The sequence below is a fragment of the Monocercomonoides exilis genome (genome assembly GCF_001643675.1).
Source record: "Monocercomonoides exilis strain PA203 chromosome Unknown scaffold92-28058, whole genome shotgun sequence".
Classification (NCBI taxonomy): domain Eukaryota; phylum Preaxostyla; order Oxymonadida; family Polymastigidae; genus Monocercomonoides; species Monocercomonoides exilis.
Window position 1 is genome coordinate 2501 of NW_027150637.1, and position 25558 is coordinate 28058.

Genomic DNA, 25558 nt, shown 5'->3' on the forward strand with positions numbered 1-25558 from the left:
CAACATTAAATATTTCTATTATTCAAGAATTCATTCCAATTTCACAACTGATTTAAATTGGAATATCTTATTTATTATTTGAAAGCCTTCTTTCAATCAATTCATTTATATTTTTATCGATATTAAAGATCTCGAATAGATTGATTATTAAAATTTATTTTTCAATTATTTTTAAAGTTTTTCCTTTCATTTTATTTAATTTCTTCCAATATATAATACAAATGAACTGGTAAGTTCTTTTTAAACAAATGAAATGTTTTATTTGTAATTTTTGTCAAAATTTTTAAAAATGAATGAAAATAATAGAATCAAATATAACAATCATAACAACAATGTTGTCAGGTTCAATTCATCATAAAGCTTCAGTTGCACTATATCTATTCCTCAGAATTATGTTGCACTGATTATTTCTTGCTCTTCTTTTTTAATGGACAAAGAATTCAAAATATCTGAATTCAAATAAACGTGATAGATATTTTCTATAATAAACAAATCATAAGAAATTAACCCTTTTGTCACAAACTTGAATTTATGAACTGTGCACTCAATTTTGTTTTTTGACTTCTTCCTTTGAAACTGCACATTTTCCTTTCATTCTCTTGTTTTCCTTTATGAATAACTTTTGTTCCCCAATAAGTGATCGTCAATAAGCATTAAATTTCATTTAACGTTTGCTGATATCTATATTCAATAAAAAAGAATTTTTTTCAAACGAATAAAGTTTACCATACTGTTTTAATCAACAAATAATGCAAACTCTTTGAACAATGTTTCTATTCCTTCAATTAACTTTTCTGAACGTTGTTTTAAAAACGAATGATTTCTCCTTGATAAAAAAAATACAATTCAATCGTGAATTAATGAAAAAATATTAATCACAATGTGTTCAAGTCATCTCCTTATTTATTAAAATTGCATTCCTATTGATTTCCTTTTATTCTTTAATTTCCAGATGATATTATCCTTCTCAATTATCTCTGTTGATCTTGTTATATTATTTGGTACAAGATTTTCTGTGAAATAATTGAACTTCAACAACTAAACAAAACATCACTCAAGACAATAAATGCAAACATTTTTGGCTCTTCTTCGTATCAAAGTTAATCCAACTTTGACGATGTTTCAATAAATGCACGATTAGTCTTGTAATTCTTCAAAGTTTATTTTTATTGCAAAGTAAATACAACTCAAAAGGTTTAGTCATTTCTTCAAATGATAAATCAATTATATTTTGCATCTATTTAATGTATTTCACATATATTCGACAATTATTTCTTTCAATAACAGTATTTTTACACCGAACTTTTGTAATAATATGTCTCCTAATTTTACAGAAAATCAACTGTTCACCAAAAAGTTTGATTTCACTCATTTATCTGCAAATAATTATTATATTTTCTTTTTTATTTTGTTCAAAATAAGTGATTCAGAAACAATTCAGATTGGAATGTGTGATTATGAATACTATTAAATGACTTCAACACATGATTCCTCTTCGTCTAATTCCCAACCAGTTCCGTCATCTTTTTTCCTCAATCGTTTGTTTCTTTTTTCTTTGCTGTTATCTTCAAACAAATAATCATATATTTCATTTTCGATTTCCTCATTTTCGTCTTTGCTTGAATTTTCCCTTTTATGATTGAAATGAAACTTAAGTTTTTCCTTTCTGGAAGTTCCTGTGCTCGGCTCTTGAACTTGTTCAACAGTTCTTCTTCCTTTATCATCAATTTTCACAACTCGTTTGTTTCTCCTTCGATTATTCCTTTCAATAATTGATTCATCTGAAAAATCGCTTTGAGAATCATCATCCTCTTCTGCTCTTTTTCTCTTCTTCGCTAACTTATTACAAGTATTTTCATCTTCTTCACAATAAGAATCATTATCTTCATCTTCATCAAGAATTTTTCTTTGTTTCTTCTTGCCAATGAACCAACTATCAAATTCCTTCTCAAATGTTAACTGTTTTGCATTCTCCAACACCCCTTTTCGAATCAACACCCCTTTTCGAATCAACACCCTTATTCGATCTCTCACATGATTTGGAGCTCGGCTTTTGAGTTTTTCAGCTGTAGCATAAATGGATTCACCTTTATTATACATTTCAATCACAATATCATCTTCTTCTTTCTTCCAGACTTTGCGTCTCAGATTATTCATTTCATCTCTTTCTCTGTCAATCAAATACTTTTCGAGTTTCTTCTTTTCCAGTTCCTTCCTTTCTTTCAAACCATCAAAATCTTTAATTTCTTTTATTTTCTGTTTCTTCTTTCTTCGATTTTTCATCATTATTTCTTTTGTCGTTGATTCTTCTGCCAAATCACAATACAACTTTGCCAAAGTCTCTGCTTCAACCTTTTTGTTCACCAACTGATCTTTCACATATAATCTAACTATCTTATCTTCAATTCTAGATTTCGAATAAAAGTGATTTGAATCTCTTTCATCGTTAATTTGTTTGTACTTTTTTTCAACCATGTTCTTCAATAATTTCGTCTTCTCAACCATCTTTTTAGCAGCATTGCTTTCATACCGATTTCTTTCAACTCTATCAACGTCATCCTTCTCAAAAAACTTCTTCATCCTTCTCTTTACTTCATCGTTGAATGCCTTTACAGCATTTATTTCCTTTTCGAGCTCGACTTTGAATGATATCCCGTGGAAGACTTCTAAATCAAGAAGAGTTTCGTCAACTTCTCCTGTACTCCCTTGTTCATTCGCAGCAACGAGCCTTGAGGATACAATTGTTCGGCGAGCGACCATTTTTATATATCCCATTTGAGCCAAATGCATCGGAGCCCAGCCGGCAATAAGAGCAGTTTTCTCCAATACTGCTTGTTTAGCTTCTGCACTAGAACCAGCCTTTATCAGTGCACTACATATAAAACCACTTCTAAGAGAGTGGAAACTAAGGAAATTCCAGTCATAACCTGCGTGACTTGCTCTTTGTCGAAAGCGATTTCCCATGGATGCTGTTGTGATTGGCCATATTCTCTTTTTCGTGTCAATGGTGTGCTTTTTCGCTTCCCATTCAGATAACTTTATATTGGTTTTTGTTTTCAGATATCGCGAAAGCCAATAAATAGGATCTTGATTGTTTTGAACATTTTCTTGACCTTCAATGGTCACTTCATGCGCCCAAGCGAGGATTCCCTTCGCTCGATTAAACCGGAGTGTACATAAAAGGTTCCCCGTTTGCTTGGATGTTATGACTTTCACTATATCAGACAGGAAAACATTTGCTAGCGTCACTGCCCGAGCTCCAGTGTGAACGGCGACGAGAAACAACGAGCATTCCATTTCTTTTGCCCTGCATTTTTCTGGAAAAAGATCGATAATTCGTTGAACATCCCAAAGGAGAGCTGGCTCCTTTTCCTTTCCTTTCTTCAGAACATTTCTGTTGTGTCGCAAGCAGCAGACTGCTTCACTCATGGCTTGCTTCGTCTTCGCATTTAGCTTCTTTCCTCTCTTTATGATACTGAGACGCTTCAGAGATGGTATGATTACATATTTTATTGAATTCAAAGGATAAAAACATTCTTTTCCACAAAACAGGACAAATCCGCGAGCAAGATTCCTTTTGAGGCCAGGGATCACATTCAACTAGCTTCGAATATGTTTCCAACAATGTATTCACCCATTTGTGCTTCTTTTTTGTGGCGTTTGACCAGATGCTTCCAAGTTTCATATACTGCTGTGCAACTTCTTTCTGGACTCTTGCAACTGCGATGTCCATTTTCGTTGTTCTGTGATAATCACTTGCACTATCTTTTTCTTTTTCTTGATCAGAAGTTTTGCCTGAAGTTGCTGATGAAGAAGATGATGAGGGTGGTGATGGTTTGTTCTCATTATCATTCGATATGTCTGAAATATCATGAAGTTGTTTATTTAGTATTTCTTTTGTTTCTTTTTCAACTTCTCTCAAATTTTTAATTGCACAAAGAGCATCATTGATATCCTTATCTTTTATTTTGTCATTGATTGTATCATCTATTTCGCTTTCCTCTTCTTCTTCTTCTTCTATATTTTCATCGGATTCTTCAAAATCTTCTGTTTCTTCTGAGTCTTCGAATTTATCTTCGGATTCTTCTTCATCATCTTCGCTTTCTTCGTCAAATGAACTGATTTTTCATTTCTTGTTTCTTTGTTTGATTCTTTATAGCACAGAGGAAGAAGAGTTCTTTTGATAGAAGGAGTTTGTGTTGGGTCTGTTAATGTTTGAAGATGATTCAGGTGGATGTGAGAAGGTGATGGAGTGGATTGCAAGGAGAAGTGTTGAGTCCAGATGTTTGTTTGAAAAGCGTTGACGGGAGTGATTGATGATGATGCGATTGGAGAGAGAAGCTCATTCATCATCCTCATCATTCTTTCGCAAACCTCGTTCCTGCTTACAAGGACATCGTTTCCGCAAGTCGGGCTAAGAAAGGCAGTCAGTTGTGTTGGAGTTTGCTGTTTATTGATTAAAAATGTTAATGATTCTGTTATAAAATATTTTTCAAATAATTTGATTTTTGCAAACTTCATTAAATATAGAAAAATGTTGCTGTGGTTTTGGAGTTTCTTTTAAATAATCATTCATATTCTGAAAAATATTTTTTGTTTTAATATTTTGTTTTACTTTTGAATCAAATAAAAAGCAACAATAAATAAGTGCACACATCAATTTTTCCTGCATTTTGTATTGTAATGCTTGTTCCTTCATTTTCTTCCAAATCATTATGTGGAAATAAAAACTCTGTCTGCTTATGATCTATTCGAGATTCCGAATCTTTAAAACTTTCTTCCATCCAAGATATTCACAAATTTAAATTTTGAATTCAAATTGCAAATAATTATCAATGGGATTGATCAAAATCTTTTATTTTTCAAAAATTTTGAAAATAAACTTTTTAATTCCTGTCAAAAGTACTTGAAAGTTTTTGTAATAATATAATAGTTATTGCACAACAATCAAACTTTAATAATTCCTCAAATTCGTTGGGAAAAAAAAGGCGAATTTCAACACACTTGAAATGTTGAATTTTTCACAATCTTAAATATCAAAAAAAAAAATATTCCAAGATAAGCAGTTTTTAATCTTTTTGTTACACAACAAAGAAGTTTGTTTGACAGAAAGAAAGTATTTAAAAAAACAGAATGAATAATCAAACGGATGAAATGAAAACAAAAAATTAATAACAAATTATTTGTTCACCAAAAATGGGAAGAAATATCCAGTTTTCTAAAGTGAAAATGACAAAAAAGTTAAAATTGTGTATAATATAAAGCCAATTTTGAATTAATATTTCATTATTAGCGAAAAAAAATCTAATATATATTTTTTGACTCTATATAGTGGGAACGGAAAGATCAAAACTTTTTGATCATTTTTGATCTTATTTTCAGATCAATTAAACGTTTGCGACTTTTCAAAAAGAATGACCCACATATCTTTCTTGGACCAGTGTTCTATCTTCTTGGGAAAACCTGTGTTGTTGAATTCCTTTTTCCTTTTGACCACAAGGAATTTGTGGACTTTCTGCTCGAAGATATGGGTGATTCTTTTTGAAAAATCACAAATGTTAAATTTTCAAATACTTCAGAAATTACATATTTTGCTCAAAATTCTGTTTCAGCTCACAAATCTCCTCGAGAATGTTGGAAATAGCTTTATCAAGTATAAGATTCCATTTTAGTGAAGTTTGATATTTGTTAACAAATTATTTGGCAAAATATGAAATTTTTGATTTATTTGAAAATTAAACATTTGTAACTTTTCAAAAAGAATTACCCATATTCATTTAAAAAATTTTCATTTTGTAACTTCTCATTATTTTTTTTTTTTTTTTTTTTTGTGACAGACAGCTGCAAAAAATGGAAAAAAGCGTAACACAGGTTTATTGAATATATTCAAATTGAAATTCTATTATAAAAATAGTCAAGATCCAATATCAAAAAATAATATTTTCTCGTGATCAAATACATAATATATATTGAGAGCTTTGAAATTTTAACAATTGACATTATCTCTTTATATATTGCAGAATAATAAGCAAAATCGAAACAGTGAGCAGTAGAATGGAATACAAAACAAATGCGAGTAATGATCTCTATTTAAAGGACGAAAAAGGAAAAACAAAAGCAATGCTATGGATTGCTTGAGAAAAGAACAGATCCTCCATTAGAAATTCGTCATAGTATCACTTTTACCGATGAGGACGGATGGACAATGGCCATGTACTGGATTGCATATGTTAAAACAGATCCACCAGAATGGATGAGACACAATATCTCATTTACCAATGAATGTGGAGAAACAATGGCAATGTTGTGGATAGAGAATGTGAAGAAAGAACCGCCGGAATGGATGAGGCACGGAATAACGCTATATAATAAAAAAGGAAGCACAATGGCTATGCAGTGGATTGTGAATGTCAAAGCAGAGCCACCAGAGTGGATGAGACACGACATCATGATTCGCGATAAAAAAGGAAACACAATGGCCATGTACTGGATTGCATATGTTAAAACAGATCCACCAGAATGGATGAGACACGAAAATACATTCGCAGACAAAGGAGGACGAACAATGGCTATGATATGGATTGAATATGTGAAGACAGAACCACCGAAATGGATGAGACATGGAAGTTCATTTCCTGATAAAGACGGCAAAACAATGGCCATGCTGTGGATTGAACTCGTGAAGACAAATCCACCAGAATGGATGAGACACGACGTAGCACTCAAAGATAATGACGGGTGCACAATGGCAATGCTGTGGATTGAGAATGTTAAAGCAGACCTTCCTGAATGGATGAGGCATGATATTACTCTTGGAAATAAGAAAGGAAAAACGATGGCAATGATATGGGTTGCAAATGCTAAGACAGACCCACCAGAGTGGATGAGACATAACAACGAAGTTGCAGACAAGAAAGGACGAACAATGGCCATGCATTGGATAAAGGAAATCAAGACTGAACCTCCAGAATCCATGAGACACGTAATCACTCTTGCAGATAAGGAAGGACAGACAATGGCAATAATATGGATAATATATATCAAAATTGAGCCACCGGAGTGGATGAGACATGGAATTACACTTGCTGATAACAACGGAAGAACAATGGCCATGTTCTGGATTGAAAATGTAAAAACTGAACCTCCTGAATGGATGAGACATTGCATCACTGTTCGCGATAAGTGTGGAGACACAATGGCCATGTATTGGATTGCAGATGTCAAAGCAGAGCCTCCAGAGTGGATGAGACATGGAATAACGCTTGCTGATAACGACGGAAGAACAATGGCTATAATATGGATTGTTTGCGTTAGAACAGAACCACCAGAATGGATGAGGCATAGCAATGAACTTTCCTGTTCGTATGGCCGGACAATGGCCATGCAATGGATTATATTTGTGATGACAGAACCGCCAGAGTGGATGAGACACGATATCGCACTTCGCAACAATAATGGCTTAACAATAGCTATGACATGGATTGCTTATGTAAAAACTGAACCTCCTGAATGGATGAGACACGGAATTACTATTTGCAATAAATATGGATGGACAATGGCTATGATATGGATTGCAAATGTCAAAACTGAACCTCCTGAATGGATGATACATGGAATTACACTTGCTGATAACAAGGGAAGAACAATGGCTATGACATGGATCACAAACATCAAAACAGAGCCACCAGAATGGATGAGACATGAGATAACGCTTCGAACTGAGAAAGGAAATACAATGGCCATGTTCTGGATTGCAAATGTGAAGACTGAACCTCCTGAATGGATGAGACATGGAATCACTGTTCGCGATAAGGATGGAGACACAATGGTTGATTATTGGAAAAACAATTTAATAATTGACCCACCAGAATGGATGAAGACAGATTAATCAATATAAATGCGAAAGATCATTTCATTGGAAATGAAATTCATTTTCTGAATTTCAACAAATCAACATTTCACTTCTTGTCTGAATAAAAACATTTGTCGTTCATGAGACAAAATGTTTGATGTTAGAATGTTCTTTCTTTCTTTCTTGAATAGATTTTCGATCTTTCGATGAACATTTGGACATTCTTCAAAAAACATTCATTTTTGAGCTTTTCCTTTTGCTTTTTCATTGCTTTGATGTTTTCTTTCCAAATGTGAAAATCATTTCATTTTTTGTATTTTTAATTTTCTTAGATCTGTCAAAACAGTCCATTCTATTTTCTATAAAAATGTGCTTATTGGTAAGTTTATTGATTCAGATGAGTCTTTATTTTTTTCCATTCATTTCCATTTCACAATATAAACTGATATCGTAAGTTCGATTTTTTCTTTCAAAAAACAGTCAAGAAATCAGAAGAAATAAAAGAAGAAAGTTGAGAGGTTGAGAATTAATAAGGATTAACAATCTTTTTCAAACTGTAATTTTGAGTTTTGGACAAGGTTTATGAGAAAGAAGCAGGAGCAACAAAAGAGTCAGTTGCCTTTTCGGTTGAAATTATGAGCATGGTCTTAAACTCCAGATTTCATCAAAATAGCAGGAAAAAATTGAAAGATAGAAGATTATTTGAATAAATGGATGGAACCAAAAGTGGTTGAGTAATCTTCACTTTTAATCCTTGTAGATAACTGAATTCACAATCATTCTCAAATTGTGTGCAGAACTTTAATGCTCGAACAGAGTTCTTTCAGCAATTCGTATCATGCATTTTATTGATTTCGCTCTTTCTTGTTTCAGATCGTAAAACATCTGTTGATCGCTCAGCCATAAAACGGATTCGGCAAGCTTATTTTCAGTGAAAGAGAAAAATTGTGTTTGCAAAGAAAGATGTTCCAAAAGCATCCTACGAAGAGAAAGACGAACAAAACGAAGAAATTGATTTCAAAATTGATTTTTCTGTTTTATTACTTCCCGCGCTTTTAGCATTTTTAATTTGAAAATCAATCCGTGTTTTGTAATTTGCCTTTTTAACATCTCGACGTTCAAAACTCGAAATCTTCATCGATTCATTGACAGTTTCCACAATTATCTTTCACCGTATTCCTCATTTGTCAGAAGAACGCATTTCCATTGTACGATAAAACAGCAGAAAAACGATTATTCAATGTGTCAGACCACAATCAGGAATTAATTTCCTGAGCAAGTGAAGATCCTTCCATGAATAAAGCCGTGTTAACGGATGAAAGGCGGCTGAAGTTCAAAAACGTGAGACGTCTTATTTGAAGACAATGGAAGCTGTGTGAATATTGAAGAGTTGCTCGAAAATTGAGGAATGAAGCTTTGCGATTTTAAAAATTGGTTAAAGAATGAATGGAAGAGGAGATGAGAATGAATAATGACATGAATTTACTTTTGTTCGAAATGAAGACCCCGAAGTATTCGAGCGGAAAGGCATCAAAAATCTGATAAATCTGTTCATTTGGCGAGAAAATTGAAAAAGAGATTGCTTCTATCAGCTCAAAAATTATAGAATTCGGATATTTCTCTTTCGTATTTAGTATTCCCATTGGCTTCTCTGTTAATAACTTTCCAAAGAAAACACTTTTTGCAACATTACCGTTTTAAATACGTATAACCTGCTTCTTTTCCTCTTCCTCTTCTTCTTCTTTCATCCCAATAAACAAAAAATGAAATTGCTGCTTTCTTTGTCTTCAATGCATCAATAACTTAAGCTTACTGAAAACGCTCAAACACACTGCAACATAATTTCTGCAAGGCAACTTTTCTGGATCAGATTGTATTTTTGTCCAACGAAAATTAATTCACATATTTATAAAAATAGTTTACTCAGATTATGATTGAAGCACATGCCCACACGGCTGTTGTAGATGTGCACCACCACAGCACGGAAAAGGCGATTCTGTGGAAAGAGCTGTCTTTGAACCAGCTGAGCTACGCGTTTACCCGCGAGCTAACACCAGCTGATGAGACATTCAACCACTACGATGGCCTGCTCTACACAGAGGCTGGCATGAGCTTGCTGCAGAATTGACTACGCCTGCCATTCTATTTGGGTGCTGCTCCTGTGGGAAGAAAGTCGTTTTGAAGATTGCATTCCAGATGCTGAATCAATACGAAGCGCGTTTTAAGTTTGAGAGAGGGAGAAAAGAAGAAGCTACTGAAATATACTTTCTGGAGCAGGTGCCCATCGGAGAGGTGGATGCACTTTTGCAGTCGATTGTGCTGCGGAACGAAGGAGGGACGAGCATCGACAACAGACTGGACCTGTCTGATGTGGAGCGGCTGAATGCGTCTGCGACTTATTTCCCTCTGTTTGAGTGTTCTATCACGAGAGGGATTGTACCTGCTATGAAAAGCAGGCAATATATTGGTGCTTCCATTCGCTGATGAAAATAGGTTATTTTGTGAGGATTCCAATCAAGCTGGAAAGCAGAAACAGTTCAATGAATGAGATGAACGAGAATGTTGGAGGAGGCTCAGGGGAAGAGGAAGAAGCAACGAAATGGAAAGCATCGTAGGCACATGGAGCCAGTGCTGCAAGCGCTGTTGGCAAACAACGACTTTATCGCAAAGGAAGGAGCAGAGCTGCTTGTGAATGAGAAAAAGACAAAGATTTCCCTCACAACAGGGAAAAATCAGAAGGCTTCCTCCTCCTCCTTCTTCTTATCCTGTGCCATCTCAGTCTTCCTCTTCCTCCTCTCTGGAAATTTCCCATCAGCCAAGCATCCGCAAACAGCCGAGAGTGAGTGTCATTGAGCGCATGACGAAGTCGCAGGGCATTCAAATAGCCTCTCGACTTGTGCAGTTCCGCCCTGCCCTGGAAAAGAGAGAGAGAAACGAGAACCAGTTTCTGTTGGCGATGGCGAAGCAGCCTGTTGATCCGCTTATAGCAGCTGATGCTTCAACATTGCAGTTGCGAACATTGACCAGTCGCATTCAGCTCAATGAGACCACTAAGCAGGCGCTGGATATAGCAGGACAGATATAAAAGGAGCAGAAGATAAGGATTTTGCAGAAGGAGAAGAAGAGAGAAGTGTTTGGGATAAACAACCTCATTCCAACGGCATCTGCCATGAAATGAACACCAATAGAGAACAAAAAGAGCCTGGTCCAACTGAGAGAGTCGCGAAACTTCAATACTGGAGGAAGAAGGATGACTGATGCAAATGTAGTAAGCGGAGCGAATGTGTCTCTTCCTCCGTTGTTGAATACGTTTTCTGGCTCTTCTTCTGGTTCTGGTTCAGTTTCAGTTCCATTGTATTCTCAGCAGGGAATAGCACAGCAGGTGTCTATACAATCATAGGGCATTCAAAGAATTCAAAGGCTTATTCCAACAGGAGTAGTGAACAAGCAAGGCAGCGCAGTTCGTCCGCGTCCTTTGAGGATGCAAGAGTCAAATGAAGGAGGAAAAGCACATGAAGGGAGGATTCGTTGAAGAAGGAGAGGCTTTGCGAGTTGGATAGATTGCCGGATTTATATGGAGGGATGAGTGGAATGCTGGACGAGTGAGAGGAAGACGGAGAATGGGATGATGGTTTCATAAAGCCAGACCAGAAGATACTTTTGAGAGTGTCGTTCAAAAGTAGCTCGGCCAACAGGTTTTGGAGCTGCATGGGGCTTCTTATCTTTTGCTAGTGTTTCTGTCTCAGCCACCGCTCAGTACTGACGGAAATAGAGATTCCTTTTGTTTATTCTCTCTTCTTCTTCTTCTTCTTCAAATTCTTCTTCTTCTTCTTCTTCTTCTTCTTCTTTATTGTCTTCTTCTTTTGCTTCTGCTTCTGCTTCTGCTTCTGCTTCTGCTTCTGCTTCTGCTTCTGCTTCTGCTTCACATATTTTTAACTCCTTGTCTGAGAATATCAATTCCATTTGTCTCTATCGCTCGAAAACAATGAGCTTTTGTTGCTAACCAATCTTTCAAATCGGAATATGGATGTGTTTGTGTAGCTGGTGGAGCTGCCAGCAGACGTGGTGGGGGACCTGAAAAAGCTTCTTGTTTCCAGGACAGCGCTGCAGTAGCCTCTTCACTCAGCTCCTTCTTCTTCGTCGTCTTCTTCTACTGGAGCAGCATGCCGATCAACTTCGCCATTCAGGAGGCGGAGAAGCGAAGAGAAGAAGGAAGCAGGAGATCAGCCATCATCAGCACCTGTGATTGACCCTTCGGATGCTTCGGCAGTGGCAGCATCATTCACGTCGGCAGGAGCGATAGACGACTTAGAGAGGCGGCTGCGGATTGTGGTGCCAGAGGCAGCTGGGGTGTATGGGCTGCACATGCCGCTGTCGCTGCTGCTGCTGCTGTCGCCACGGGCGCTGCAGACGCTTCGAATGATTTGTTGTGGCTCGGCGGGCGGTGCTGTATGGGGGTGTTGTGTGCGCATACGACGTGGCGCTTTCAGCGATGCTTTTGGTTCCGCTGGTGGCGCAGCTTCCGTCGCTTGCAGCGTCTGCGAGAACGAAGCCAAAGGGAAAGCAAGCGGATCTTTGCAGTAGCAGATGTGAATGCGTTCCCGTCGATCTACGATCAGTTTGACCTTTCACTACAAATATGATTATCGCCGCAGTCGAGGCGTGTGGTGATGAAGCTGGACGAGGAAGTGATGAAGTGATGGGGCGAGGGGTTGCTGCGCGCGAAGTGGGTGAGATTGTGGAGAAGGGGCTGTCGGAGGCGGGGCTAAGAATGGAGGATGTGGTTCTGTCACCAGTAGCGATTGTACAGGTTGTGCTGGAGGAGCTAGAAGAATAATAATTCGAAGAAGCAGCAGAATAAGGGGAAGAAGAATGGGAAGAAGAAGGGGAAGAAGAAGGGAAGAAGAAAAGAAAGGAAAATGAGGAAGATGAGGAAGATGAGGAAGATGAGGAAGATGAGGAAGATGAGGAAGATGAAGAAGATGGAGAAGATGGAGAAGAAAAAAGAGATAACAGAGGAAGAGCAGATACAGAATGCATATAAGCAACTTATGATTTCGTTGCATCGTTCAAACTTTGAAGAAATTAACAGAGATGCATGTGGGAGATGGTTGGTAATATGCTTGTGAAGGCAAGAAAAATGCATTGATAAAAATTAAATGCATTTCTGAAGAGAAGAGAAAGAAGTCGAGTTGCACAGTTTTTGATTGCGAAAAGGGGAAGACAGACGATTTTCACATTTTTGTTGAGGAGAATAAGAACAATTTTTTTGAGTGAGGCGAAGGGGATTTTTAAAAACAGACTTCATTGGAGCGGATGTTGGCTTTCCGGTGGATGTTGTATCTTCTTCAGGGAGGCATCGAGATTGCCTCACGAAACTGTTTCCTTCGATTCCGCATTAGCATTGCCTCTTTGCACACAAGCGCTCTGTCTTCTTGTACCTCATCTTTTGTGTAATTGTTATGATCTGTAAAACTTCTGTCTTTTTGAGTGCAACATGCTAATCAGTTTTCACAAATGAAGTCACGCACTCATTGAGAGAAAATCCTCTCTGTTGTCATCTGCTTCCCCTGAAATTGCATTAAATATTCTTCTCTTTCTCTTCCCCATTCCAACAAGCAGCTTTGTGATTGTTCTTTCCGTCTCATCAAAGTCTCTCTGAAATAGCTTAAATTACATTTCGTTTGAAGAAGAGAAAAAAACAATGAAGATCGTCTTCAACATGTTCAAAATATCCTTCTTCATTTCTAAATCAAATTAACATTTTTAAATTCAACGGGGAAAATGCTGCTTCCGTTGAGCGAGCTCATCCAGTAGACACGCTATGACTGCTAACAACCATCTCTTCTGGTTCAGTTGCTTCACATATATTTGAGGCTTGTTCGTTTAGGTGGATCGAGTCATGCCAAATAGCAATGTCTCAAATGGATTGAACGCAATCGATACGGATGAAAGTGACAGATAAAATGCTTCTTATTCGGCTTTGATCGCCTATCCAAATAAATTTTTACCAAAAATTGAAATTGCATTTTAGCTGAAATCAAAACTTGTTGTCTCCTTTATCGTTCCTGCTGGAATCTTAATATTAGCCGCTGAATCAACAATCTGCAGAGTGAGGCAGAGACTAATCGCGTTGCATTGCTGGGATTCATCTCATTTGCTCGTAAATGTATCTTTCTCATATGATTGTGTTTCAGAAGAAGAAACAAATCTGAATCTTCCACTGAGGCTTCAAAGATATTCGCTTTTATCTGCAATAAAAAACTGTATCTGGACTAACTCTATGTTCTATTTGCCTTGTGGAATAACAGTTTTGATCAATGCCATTTTGAAAAGAATTGCATCGTTGAATATTTTATTCTCCATTAAGGCATGTATTATTATCGAAAAATCAGAAAAATTTCAATGTTCCGTTGATACAGCAAGAAATTTGTATATAAACTGTTTCGCTTCCGAAAGCCAAATTGCAGTAACAAAATAGACAAATGGATATAATTACTTGATCTGTGTAATTCCTATGCTTAATGGCGCTTCCTGTACAATAAGACGATCGATTTCAACGGCAGTTCTTTAAAAAATGAATTATTAAAGCACCGATTTCGCTTTTGAGTTTCTGTAAAGGGAGATCAACTGCTCCACTATCACTGCTAGAAGAACAGCTTGGAAAAGAAAAGTCGCCAATCTGTTGCTTTTCCACTTTCCAGACAAGAGGAAATAGTCTAACGATAGCACATCCGGTCTGTAATGATTGAATTTCTCAACTTGATCAGATTGTTGCAATCGGATGATAATAAGAGGTTGGACGAATAAATATTCATTTTTGGATCAATTTCTTATCAGTGAAGGAGATTGACCAATTTTGTAAATGAAACTGAGACAGCGATTTTTGAAAAGAAGCAAAGGAATCCAGTGATACACTGAACTTTTCTGTCATTACCATAAATGATTATGACAAATGTTCATCTGCAAATATTTTCATTAGAATTTTATAAAGGCATAATCTCTAAAATGCAATAATAATGATTGTAGTGTCTCTGGCTTCCATTTTTTCTCCAGCAAATATAATTTTCTCAAAAAAAGAATTGTTGTTTGTTTTAGAGGGAAACTGTGATTCATTTAAACTGTCTTGATCAAAATTAACACAATCATTATTATAAAAAATATTGAAGGGATATCTTTTCTTTTCAATTGTAAATTTCACACACATCTTATAATTTAAGTGTTGTTTCCAAAGGCAACGTAATTTAAACAATAAGCGCAATTTCATGATGAAAACATTTTTTCAAATTGATCATAATATTTTGGGAAATAATATTTTCTGAAAAAAATATATTTATTATTTACATTTTCATGATGAAATTGTTGTTTTTAAAACTTTCTTTTGTACGGAAAAATGGTGCATATTTTTCTGTTTTCAATTGTTTGAAGTTTTAATATTAGAACTATAATGATTAATCAAAATAAAGTGACTAATTATATAATAAATCATAAAAAAATTATCAAATATTCGATTTTTCAAATCCAAAAATGTATTTTTTTCATTTGGTCAAAAAGTCTGGTGACAGAACTCTTTGACTGCTCCTGTTGTGTGAAAAAACGCAGAAAACAAATTTTCCAATAAAGATTGCAGTTGTTATTGAATGAATATGAATCCAAATGAAATTGTTCGAAAACCAATGTGGCTCATTGGCATTTGTTTTATGAAACAAATATTTCAAATATTTCAAAGAAAAAATGAATGATGATTAAAAATTCAAAGCGGATTTTCCAGTGCAACGCGTAAAACTTGTGAAAAACCTGACTAATATTTTTGATGTGATAGTTAATTTTTACTGGACAAACTTTTTTTGCATGAATATGAATGAATAGACAATGCGCAAATTGGGAATAAATTTGTTCAAATAAGAACGGATGTGTTCTATTTTTCATTCGATCAAAATTTTCTTTGTGTGTTGTCAATTACCAGTTTTTTGTGACAGTTGCATTGATTTGCCCTGATTGTGTTTTGAAAATAAGGGTGATTATTTTTGAAATCAAAACTTTTGGGAGTGATGATAAATCAAAGGTTTTATTTTTAAAGATTGTTTATTCATTCAAAAGAAAAAAAGAATGATTGTTCGATATGACAATGTTTGAGATTTTATTCATGAAAAATTATCTTTGAAAAAGAATTGATTTATCTGTATTCATAAATACATATTCAAATTGAATTTTCAAACAGAAATTTATGAATTGAAAAATATGGATTCAATAAGAATCACATATAATTATATATTTCTGATTGACACATGATTAAAATACTAAACATTTGAGTGTTTTAGAAAACAATGTGAAAATTATTTGTGTTTAATAAATTGCATATGTCAAAATTTTTTGAAAAGTTCTATTTGTTTTATTTTCAAATAAAATAAAAATTTCATATTTCGATCAAATTCCTGTTTTCACTTACGAAACCACACCAAAACGGATAAAATTACGTTGTCAAGGATTTGTTTCAATTACAGCAAAATTTGGTGAGTGAAAACAGAAATTTAATCGAACTATGAAATTTTATTTGAATTAAACAAATGGGTGATTCTTTTGAAAAGTCACAAATGTTTAATTTTTAAATGAATCAAAAATTTCATATTTAGCTCTTATATTTATAAACATTCAGGAAACTTCACTTGAATTCATGAAACTACATTATCCAATAATGGATTCCATGTTTGTGAAGTTTGGTTGATGTTATCAAAATTTTGAGCAAAATATAAAATTTTGATTCATTTAAATTAAACATTTGTGACTTTCAAAAGAATCACCCATGGTACTTTTAAAAAATTAACATATCGAAAAATTTTCAACAGAATGTTTTTGTGATAAACATATTGTGAATTTATTGAATCACATTGATTATTTGCTATGAAAATGGAATTGAAATTAATCAGTTGAAAATTTCAAAACTGTATTGGGTATTATTTTTGATTGCATATTTGAACTATCAAAATTCTCTGTTAGAGAATACAAATTGACTTCTAATTAATAAACACTGAACAGAAATAACTTCATTCAAAATTATATTTTTCATAAGAATAATATGAAAAATCGAAGTTTAAAATAAATTGTTGGTGTGAATTTATTTAATGAATGACGAATTCCTTTCCCTTGAAACAAAATCATCCAAAAATCAATACTTCAAAAAAGTTATGATTTCAAAATAATCGCTTTAATTGAACACAAAAAATGGATGAACAAAAAAAACATTTCATTCAATAAAAATGTAAATTAGTGATTAATTAAAGTTATAAACAAGTTCTCAAAACTGTAGCTTACACATTATTTTTTATTTTGTTATGCTTACAATAATGAATTCGTTAACAGTCGAATTAACAAGTATTATAATGAAATTTTGATCAATTACCAATTGCATGTGCAAAATCGCTTTGTCACTTTTTGGAATCATCAACGTAATATCATATCATTTCATTGAGATAAAACGGAAAGAATGAAACGAATGCATGCCTCGAATACTTTTCAAAAAATAAGAAAAGTGTCAAAGTTCATATTTTTCTCCTAATTTTTTACGGATTCGGAAATATCTTTTGATAAAACACATTGGAAGATGAAAATTGTCAGATTTGTTATTTAAATGAAACTAGCTTTGAATCATCAGCCATGAAAATAACAAAATTTTAGTTATTAACAGAAATTTTTATTATGAATGTTCCAGATGAAAATGTGCATAATCTTTCCAATGGAAAGACAAATACAAGAAAAGTGTGTCACAAATCCGGGACAATGCATAAATTGCAGCTTTCATTGAGCTTTTCGCTCATTTATTTTTTCAAATTAAATGAAGGAAGCGTTTGAAGTTATAAGAATTGCTTTTTAATATTACAGTGTTCGTTAAAACACTTTGTCTTCTTCTTCTTCTTCTTCTTCTTCTTCTTCTTCTTCTTCTTCTTCTTCTTCTTCTTCTTCTTCTTCTTCTTCTTCTTCTTCTTCTTCTTCTTCTTCTTCTTCTTCTTCCTTTTTTCTTCTTCTTCTTCTTCTTCTTCTTCTTCTTCTTCTTCTTCTTCTTCTTCTTCTTCTTCTTTTAGGAAATAAAAACAATAATAATTATTCTTCAATTATTGTTTTCCTCCCAATTTGTGAAATAAATAAAAATTATAAAAGATAGCTTTTGAGTTTCAAAATCAAAAGAAAAGAATTTTGCTAAACATTCACAAAATAATCAGAAATATTTTTGATAACCCTCTATAATATTTTTCATAAAGAAAAGAAATTACTCCATAAAAGCTGACAAAGCTGTCTTCGTATCCTTCTTCTTCCAGCTTTTCAAATATCTCCATTTTGATTGCCTTTCTTTTCATTTCATCATTTTCACTTTTCTCCTTTCCTTTCAATCGCCTTGAAATGCTCTTATAGAAATGCAGGATTTTGTTTGCCATTTCGTCAACAATTGTTGTCCCATGAATCTCCTCCAAAACAGCATCAATTGCTCCACCTTTCAGCAAATCATCAACTTTCACATCTTCAACATCTGAAGCAAGTTGAAGTAAATACATGCTTCTGTTGCAAATTTCTCCATTATTATCCTTACCTGCATAAAATACTTGAACAATCCTGTAAATTAGCCTTGAACAGTCTTCAATTCTCAATTGACAGCAGAAAATGAAATTCTTCAATGTTCGGCTCCATGAAATCAAAAGAATCTCTTCTTTCGTTTCTTTTCTTTTTCCATTTTCCTCTTCTTTTCTCTTCCAATCCATACATTTTGAAAGCTCTTCTAATTCTCTCTCTGCTTCTCTCACAAAATGCAGTTCTTTCGTAATCACTTCTTCCAAGCTTTTGTCATTGGAAAAACTTTTAATCAAACAATCCCAAGCAGATAAATAGGCAACATGAGTCAAATTGCGATGTTCCTGATGATATTGGATTATCTCTTTGACCACATTCAAGTACAATCCTTGATCCATTTCCTTATTTAAAAAAATGAGAGAAAAATCCAAAAAGAAAGAAAAGAAAGAAAATAAATACACTCATACATTATATAGATAATTGATCAAGGCCAACAATGCTATTTCCACTTCTTTTTGGTTTCTTCATTATCCTCTTTGTTCGATGCAGCTTTCAGAAGGCAAGGAACACAAATTGATTCCAATTCATTAGAAGTATCATCATCTTTCAGTAAAACAAAGCATTCGCAAAGATCGACCAGAAAATTTTCATTCTTTTTCCTTTCTTCTTCTCATTTTCATAAATAATTATCTTCTCAAATCTTTTGTTCAGTGAAGAATATTTAAAGTCAAAGATCCAAATTCTTTTCAGCACATTGTAATATCCAGCATGCTTCAACAACAAAATTGCGTTTCTCCACGATAATGTCTTTTCTTCAATCATTTTGTCCATTTTATCAAACAGTTTTGTTCTGAAAATGGATATGAATTCTTGTTCATTCATTTCCTCAATCATTCCGTTCATTTCAAGGATTGTATGCTTTTGTTCAATTTCATTACAGTGTTCCAGCTTGCGAAGAAATTCTTCCAAAATTATCGAAACATGTCAAATAAAGTTCTTTAAAACAATAGATTAAATTCACACACTTGAAAACCTGTCTGCAAGGGAAAGCTCCTGAACATTGTCAATGGATTTGTCTTCATAACATATTTCCATTCTGTCTATTATTAGCAATGATCAATTTGCAGCAAAATTTCAAATGAAAAACAGAAAAACAAACAGAAAAACAAACATTGTTGATAATTGACAAAATTAAAATATAATTGTCAAACTCGATTCTTTTGCTTAGTAAAAATGTATGTTAAAAAATAAATCACAAAGAAGCTAACGATATAGGCTATTTTAAGCAAGCAAGAAAGAGTTTAATTTCTTTCTGATCGAATAAACAATAAATTATTTCAAGGATATGGATTGAATTTTGAATGAGATTTTGAACATATTTTAAAATATCCAACATGTCTGGAATTGAATATTAAAAAAATATCTATTTTAACATTCTGAGTGGAACAAAGAAGGGAAATTGGTGCTTTTGAACTTTTCGAAGAAGAGACAAAAAAGCAACATTTTGTTCATTGATCGTGTGTGTGCTTCAATGCCCCCTTTAAATTAAAACATATTTGTATTTCAATTTTAGCACTCACATTTTGTTTCATCTGGAAGCTTTACTTCATCGAAATGATTTTTCTGTTATTTCAGTGTATTTGCTGGTTTCCGTGAATGTTCCAAATTTAATGTGTTGAGTATAGTTATAAGCAATCGGGATAATTTTATTATTTGTTCGTTTCTTGAGTGGGTCATCCAGGCTGAAGGAAGATTGTGAGGGAATCATGCTTTCAACAATTCGCAGTTTTTGAAACAAGGACGAATGTCGATTGAATGCCTTTGGAGCAACATCAAGGCAACAATGGGCAAAATTGTTAATTGACCATTGAAAGAGATTCTTTTACAAAAGGCTTTGAAGCTGTTTGAACATGAAAGTATACGAGAAAACGAAGGAAGATTAATGAAATATGTTGAACCAAGTACATGCTGAATTTTGAATTCATTTCAACACATTTATCGTTTGATGGTGATTTCCACTTGATGTGTATTTTCCCTTCAAGCTGCTTGTTGCATTTTGTTGAAAGTCATCATTTTTGGTTGTTTTGATGGTTATTGTTGATTCACCGATTTCGGTGTGGATTTCGAGGCAAACCTTGAAGCCACATGGAAGAAGAAGAAACGAATCAAAAAGACAGAACAGATAACGATAGAAATGTTTGATCAAATTATGTGTGCAATTCGTTAGATGTTGCATTTGAACAATTTTTATTTTAATAAGAAAGAAAGAAAGATTATTAAAAAATTAAAATAAATCTAAATTTTTGCAATGATAATTTCATGTTAACACTTTTTCTTTTTCTTTTCTTTTTCCTTTTCTTTTATAATTTTTTGATTTTTCTTTCTTTCTTTCTTTTTTTCTTTTCTTTTCTTTTTTTTTTTTTGGAATTTCTTTATAACTTCACTCTAAAACTAATTCTAACTGCAGATTATCACCAATTCCATCCACGAAAACTTGCAGTCGCTTGTGAATGCGCTCACCCTCATCGTGCTTGTTATCTTGTACTTCTGGCAGCATCTGCCTTTGAATGTGTCTTTCTTGTATCCTTCCATCCGAATCATTGAATCACTCAGGACATCGCTGAACAGAATTCCGTCGATGTTGAACAGCATCTGGATGGAGAAAACTGTCATTGACAGAGTGGAGATGCTGCTGCAGTCTATTGAGTCTGCTGACAAATGCGAAGGAAAAGAAAGAGAAGAGGGAGAAGAGGTGGTTAGAGATATCAGGCCATTTGGAAACGGAAGGGATGATAAAAGGGAGGAGGAAATGAAGAAAAAGAAGGTGAAGAAGATAAAAAGAAAGAAGATATTGCTGATTTGTCGATGAATTTTGGGAAGGATGAAAAAGTTCGATTTCATTCACAAACAAAGAAAATTCCAAAAGTGATGATGATGATTATGATGGTGGAGTGAGGTGTATCAAAGAAAACTCATTGAAAGTGTTGAAAAGAAAGAGAAAGAGATAAAGAAAAAGGGAGCGAAGAAGAAAAAGATCATCATAATGATGACAAAGAAGATATAGTGATTAGCCTGTCAAATGCATCGTTTGCATGGGGTCGCTGTGAAGTTACCAACAAAAAAATAGAAAGAAATACAAAGAAAAAAGGCAATAAAATGCAACTCAAAACATCGACAAAAGATGAGAATGAAGGAGAGGAAAGAAAGAAGATAAAGAAGATGAGAAGAGAAAAGAAGAAAAGAAGAAGAAAAAGGATAAATTGCGATCATCTCCAACTGTTTTGTCAACTTCTTCCTCTTCCTTCTTCTTCTTCCTCCTCCTTCCTCCTCCTCTCTTCTTCCTCTTCTTCTCGTCATTCCTCCTTCCTCCACTCGTTTCTCTCGATCTTCGTCTTGTTGTATGGACTCGATCACTCATCCCACATTAGTCCTCTTCCTTCTCCTTTGCCATCTCCTCGTCCCTTCCTCCACAACACCTCCTTCTCTCTTCCAAGGCATTCACACTCTCCTCTTCGGCCCTGTTGGCTGTGGCAAGTCAGCGCTGCCAGCGTCCATTCTGGGGGAGACAATCTGTTTGGAAGGGAAAGGTTATTTGAGGGAAAGGTGGCTTATGTGTCTCAGGTGTGTGAGTTAGAAAGAATAAAAGAAAATTAGTTATTATTTATTTATTATTAATATTTTAATAACTTTATCTCTTTCAAACATTATATTCATCATTTGTCTCACTGAATTTATATTCTTCTTCTTTTTCTTCCTCTTCTTCTTCTTCTAATATGCATCATGTATCTGTTCCTCTATCATTTCCGTTCAGATTCCCCACATTTTCAACGACACCATCAAATCCAACATCCTCTTTCACACTCCCTTCGACCCTGTCCGCTTCAATCATGTTATTCAAGAATGTTTGTTGGAACAAGACTTGGTCATTGTTCCTGGTGGAGATAAAGCAGAAGTGGGCGAAAGAGGATACAACCTGTTGGGCGGGCGGCGTGTGCGGATAGCTTTGGCGAGGGCAGTCTATTCATCGGCTGAGGTGTTTCTGTTGGATTACATTTTAGCGAGAGCAAAATGCTCATGTTAAGCAGACGCTGATGAAAAAGTGCATCTACCAGCTGTTGAAAGGGAAGACTGTCTTTATCGACACACACAACACAAAATATCTGCCTTATTTAGACACAGCCATCGCTATGTTGGAAGAAGAGAGGATCAGAAAGATTGGAGGGGTGGAGGAGTTTTAGGGGATTGTGAAAGAGACGGGGAAGTTGATGCACTTTTCGTTGGATGCACAAAGACAGATCTCTCAATCACTTCCTGTTCATTTGGCAAGTGCTCATCAAGCAGTGGCGAAGGAGGAACAATGTTCTGTCAATGCTTGTTTGATAGGCATCCCAAATCCAAAGTTCGATGATTACCCTTCCATGTAATTTTGCTGTTGCAGTTAAATGCAAAGCAAACGCCTTCGAGCTTTCGTCGGTTTTTATTATTCTTTTGTCTTCCGTTCGGAAAAATTATATTTTTAAGTTCAAAAAAATTGAATTTGTGATTGAATTTGTTGGTGTTCTCCATCCGTAGCTGGAACAATATCAACAAATCTAATTGTTGTGTTTGAAGCAGGTTTATTGGAAATAAATATCAACTTTTTTTGACAATTTTTCAAAATAAATTTCAAGAGTCTTGCTTTTTCATTGCTCACAAGAGAGCTTTTCGTTGATATTCTACTTTCGATTCTATTTTATGAGCGTTTTTCAATAACTATGATATTTATTCTTCGAATTCAAAGAAACTTCCAAATTTAATCGATCAATAAAGGATTTCTGAAGCTCAAATATTCAAAAGCTACGAACAGCGTCTGTGTTCATAAAAGCATCATCATAAAAATTGAGCATGCTTCCGACGCAAAACCTTTCAAAAAAAAAAAAAAATGAATGGTGTGTTTTTCACGATCATTTCTAATTAAAGGATTAATTTTAGAAAATTCCATTAATAATTTATGCTTCTCATCTTCTTTCAGATCTTTGCAGCTTCAGTCAAAATAAAGAATTCATTTTTATGCACGAATGGCAGTTTAATTATTGAGTTATGTTAATTCAATTCATGTGTATTTATTTGTGATTTTTCCTCATAGATGAAAGACGAATTTTTATCTATTGGTTTGATCAGAAAATTATAAATTTTCTGTTTTTCCATCTTATTTTAGAGAAAAGTCATAAATATTAACTATCTTCTGTTATACCATGAATTCTACAGCAGATTTATTGAAACTATTAACGCTATTGTTTTTTCCTAACTTGATATTATTTTATGTTTGGATTATTTGCATAATTATTAAATTAGTGATGTTATATTAGAAATTTAAAACAACAATTTTTAATAAAAGAAAGTTTCGTAGATAATTACAACGGAATTTTGATCAATTGATGCATTCATCTCAAAAATTTTTGGGTTTGTTTTAATCATAATTTTCTGTGTTTAATAACAATGTTTTTTAATTTCTAAATTTTTAGAAATACTTTCCGAATTGGAAAAATATTCTATTGATGAACAAAAACAAAAGGTTGTTGAAATGAACGCTCTGTTTGACAAGATGAACAGAGTTGAACTTAAATCAATTTTTACATCGATATTGTTCAAAAGAATTGACGAATTAACAGAGGAAAAGAATGTGCACTTAGAATATGTAATATTGCTATTGAAATATGCTGGCTGCTACAAAGTATTGAATGGCTTGATGAGCATTAGCTCTTGCATTTCTTCATTGGTACAAAAAATAGAAAAGATGATTTTTGAGGAATGGAAGAAAAAAGGAGAAAAGAACGAAACGCTTCTAATTGATCTTTTTGAAAGCTATTTTACTGTTGGTAACTATTTTACAAAAAAAGTTATATCAATCGGCGTGCCATTCCTTTTGAAAGTTGCTTTGAGAAAAGATACAAATACAGAAATCAAAGAAGTGGAAATGTCATTATTGGCTTTAAGTTGTATTCAATTATCTGAAGTTTGAAATTTTCATTTTCTTTTATGATATTTTAGTGTTTCTTTCTTTCTTTCTTGAATAGAAATTAGATAAAAAAGCATATTTAAGTTATGCTTCAGAAATCATCAAATATCATCAGGAGCATCGCAATCTGACACGACTTGCTTACCAATCCGCTTGGTGTTTTTTGTTGAGCAGGTTAGAAAAAGAAAGAAAACTCGGATATATTATTGTGAACAAGCTTCATTTCGTAAAAGAAGCAATAAGAGAATTTGAAGAGCTGCTGGGGCGTGTGCAATGGAAAGAAATGAAAAGCAGAAAAAAAGAAACAAAAGAAATGTGGATTATCAAAAGGTGGATTTCGACACTTTATTTGTGTTTTGATAATTGCACCCTTAGCAGTGAAGATAATGTGAAGATGGTTGCATGCGTAGTGAAAGTGGGGAGGGAAGCAAGATGCGCCAGAAGAAAAATCAACGAAAAATGTGTTGATCTATTTAATTTAATCGTTGGGGCTACAAATATACCCTTTGAAGACATTGCTAAAGGCGGAGCAATTGATTTTGTTCTGGAAGAGCATTATCAAACAACAATAGAATATGTGACAATACCCAGAGGTGTTTGATATTCATGAGCTCTCTTCTATTCAGAATGAGAGCAAGAAAGGAGAAAATGAATACGGTTGTGTCATTTTTGGCTCCGATTTGGTGTAAACTGACCAGAAAGGAAAGCGAAAGCGCCTTTCAGGCAAAAACAGAAGCAGAGAAAAGAATGGCCATTGACAAGCTGGAGGAGGAAGGATACGACGACATCGTTGTCAGCTTCTATGGGATGTTTAATGGGGACAAGTACTATTTTCATGTTTCAAAGAATTTTACGGATTACTGTATTCATTGCAAGGCCTCGTAATGACATGTTTCTTGATAGGGAATCTATTCTTTATGCGGTATTTCAAACTTTTGAAGAAAAAAATTGGTATTTTTCTGCAACAAAAACGACTTTGTCGTAATCGCTGTCATCAACTTCTTCGACTTTGTCATCATCATCATCACCGTCTTTTTCTTCAAATTCTACTTCATTTTCTTCTTCATATTCTTCTTCATGTTCTTCTTCGTATTCTTCGTCTTCTAAAAATTTCAAAGTTAGAAAATTTTTACCGTATATTTCTCTTT

General features: G+C 34.1%; 4 protein-coding genes across 4 annotated transcripts; 3 read left to right on the forward strand and 1 right to left on the reverse strand.

Moving 5' to 3' along the window:
* Nucleotides 1-1467: 1467 nt before the first annotated feature.
* On the reverse strand, nt 1468-3429 carry MONOS_18491 (uncharacterized protein; the record flags this gene model as incomplete). Its single annotated transcript, XM_067871515.1, has 1 exon — nt 1468-3429. One exon carries the CDS (start codon nt 3427-3429, stop codon nt 1468-1470), a length of 1962 nt encoding a protein of 653 aa, XP_067718532.1.
* Nucleotides 3430-5964: 2535 nt separating this feature from the next.
* Nucleotides 5965-8303, forward strand: MONOS_18492 (uncharacterized protein). Its single transcript, XM_067871516.1, has one exon. It carries the CDS (start codon nt 6206-6208, stop codon nt 7886-7888), a length of 1683 nt encoding a protein of 560 aa, XP_067718533.1. The 5' UTR covers nt 5965-6205; the 3' UTR covers nt 7889-8303.
* A 1745-nt stretch (nt 8304-10048) lies between these two features.
* MONOS_18493 (uncharacterized protein) lies at nt 10049-10937 on the forward strand (the record flags this gene model as incomplete). The annotated part of the gene is made up of 2 exons (XM_067871517.1): nt 10049-10260; nt 10589-10937. 2 exons carry the CDS (start codon nt 10049-10051, stop codon nt 10935-10937), a joined length of 561 nt encoding a protein of 186 aa, XP_067718534.1.
* A 9620-nt stretch (nt 10938-20557) lies between these two features.
* Nucleotides 20558-21281, forward strand: MONOS_18494 (uncharacterized protein; the record flags this gene model as incomplete). Its single annotated transcript, XM_067871518.1, has 2 exons — nt 20558-20608; nt 20880-21281. The coding sequence occupies 2 exons, from the start codon at nt 20558-20560 to the stop codon at nt 21279-21281; spliced, it is 453 nt and encodes a 150-aa protein (XP_067718535.1).
* Nucleotides 21282-25558: the final 4277 nt, after the last annotated feature.

Coding starts and splice junctions, on each gene's coding strand:
- MONOS_18492 (XM_067871516.1), top strand. CDS start 6,206: ATGGCCATGTACTGGATTGCATATGTTAAAACAGATCCACCAGAATGG.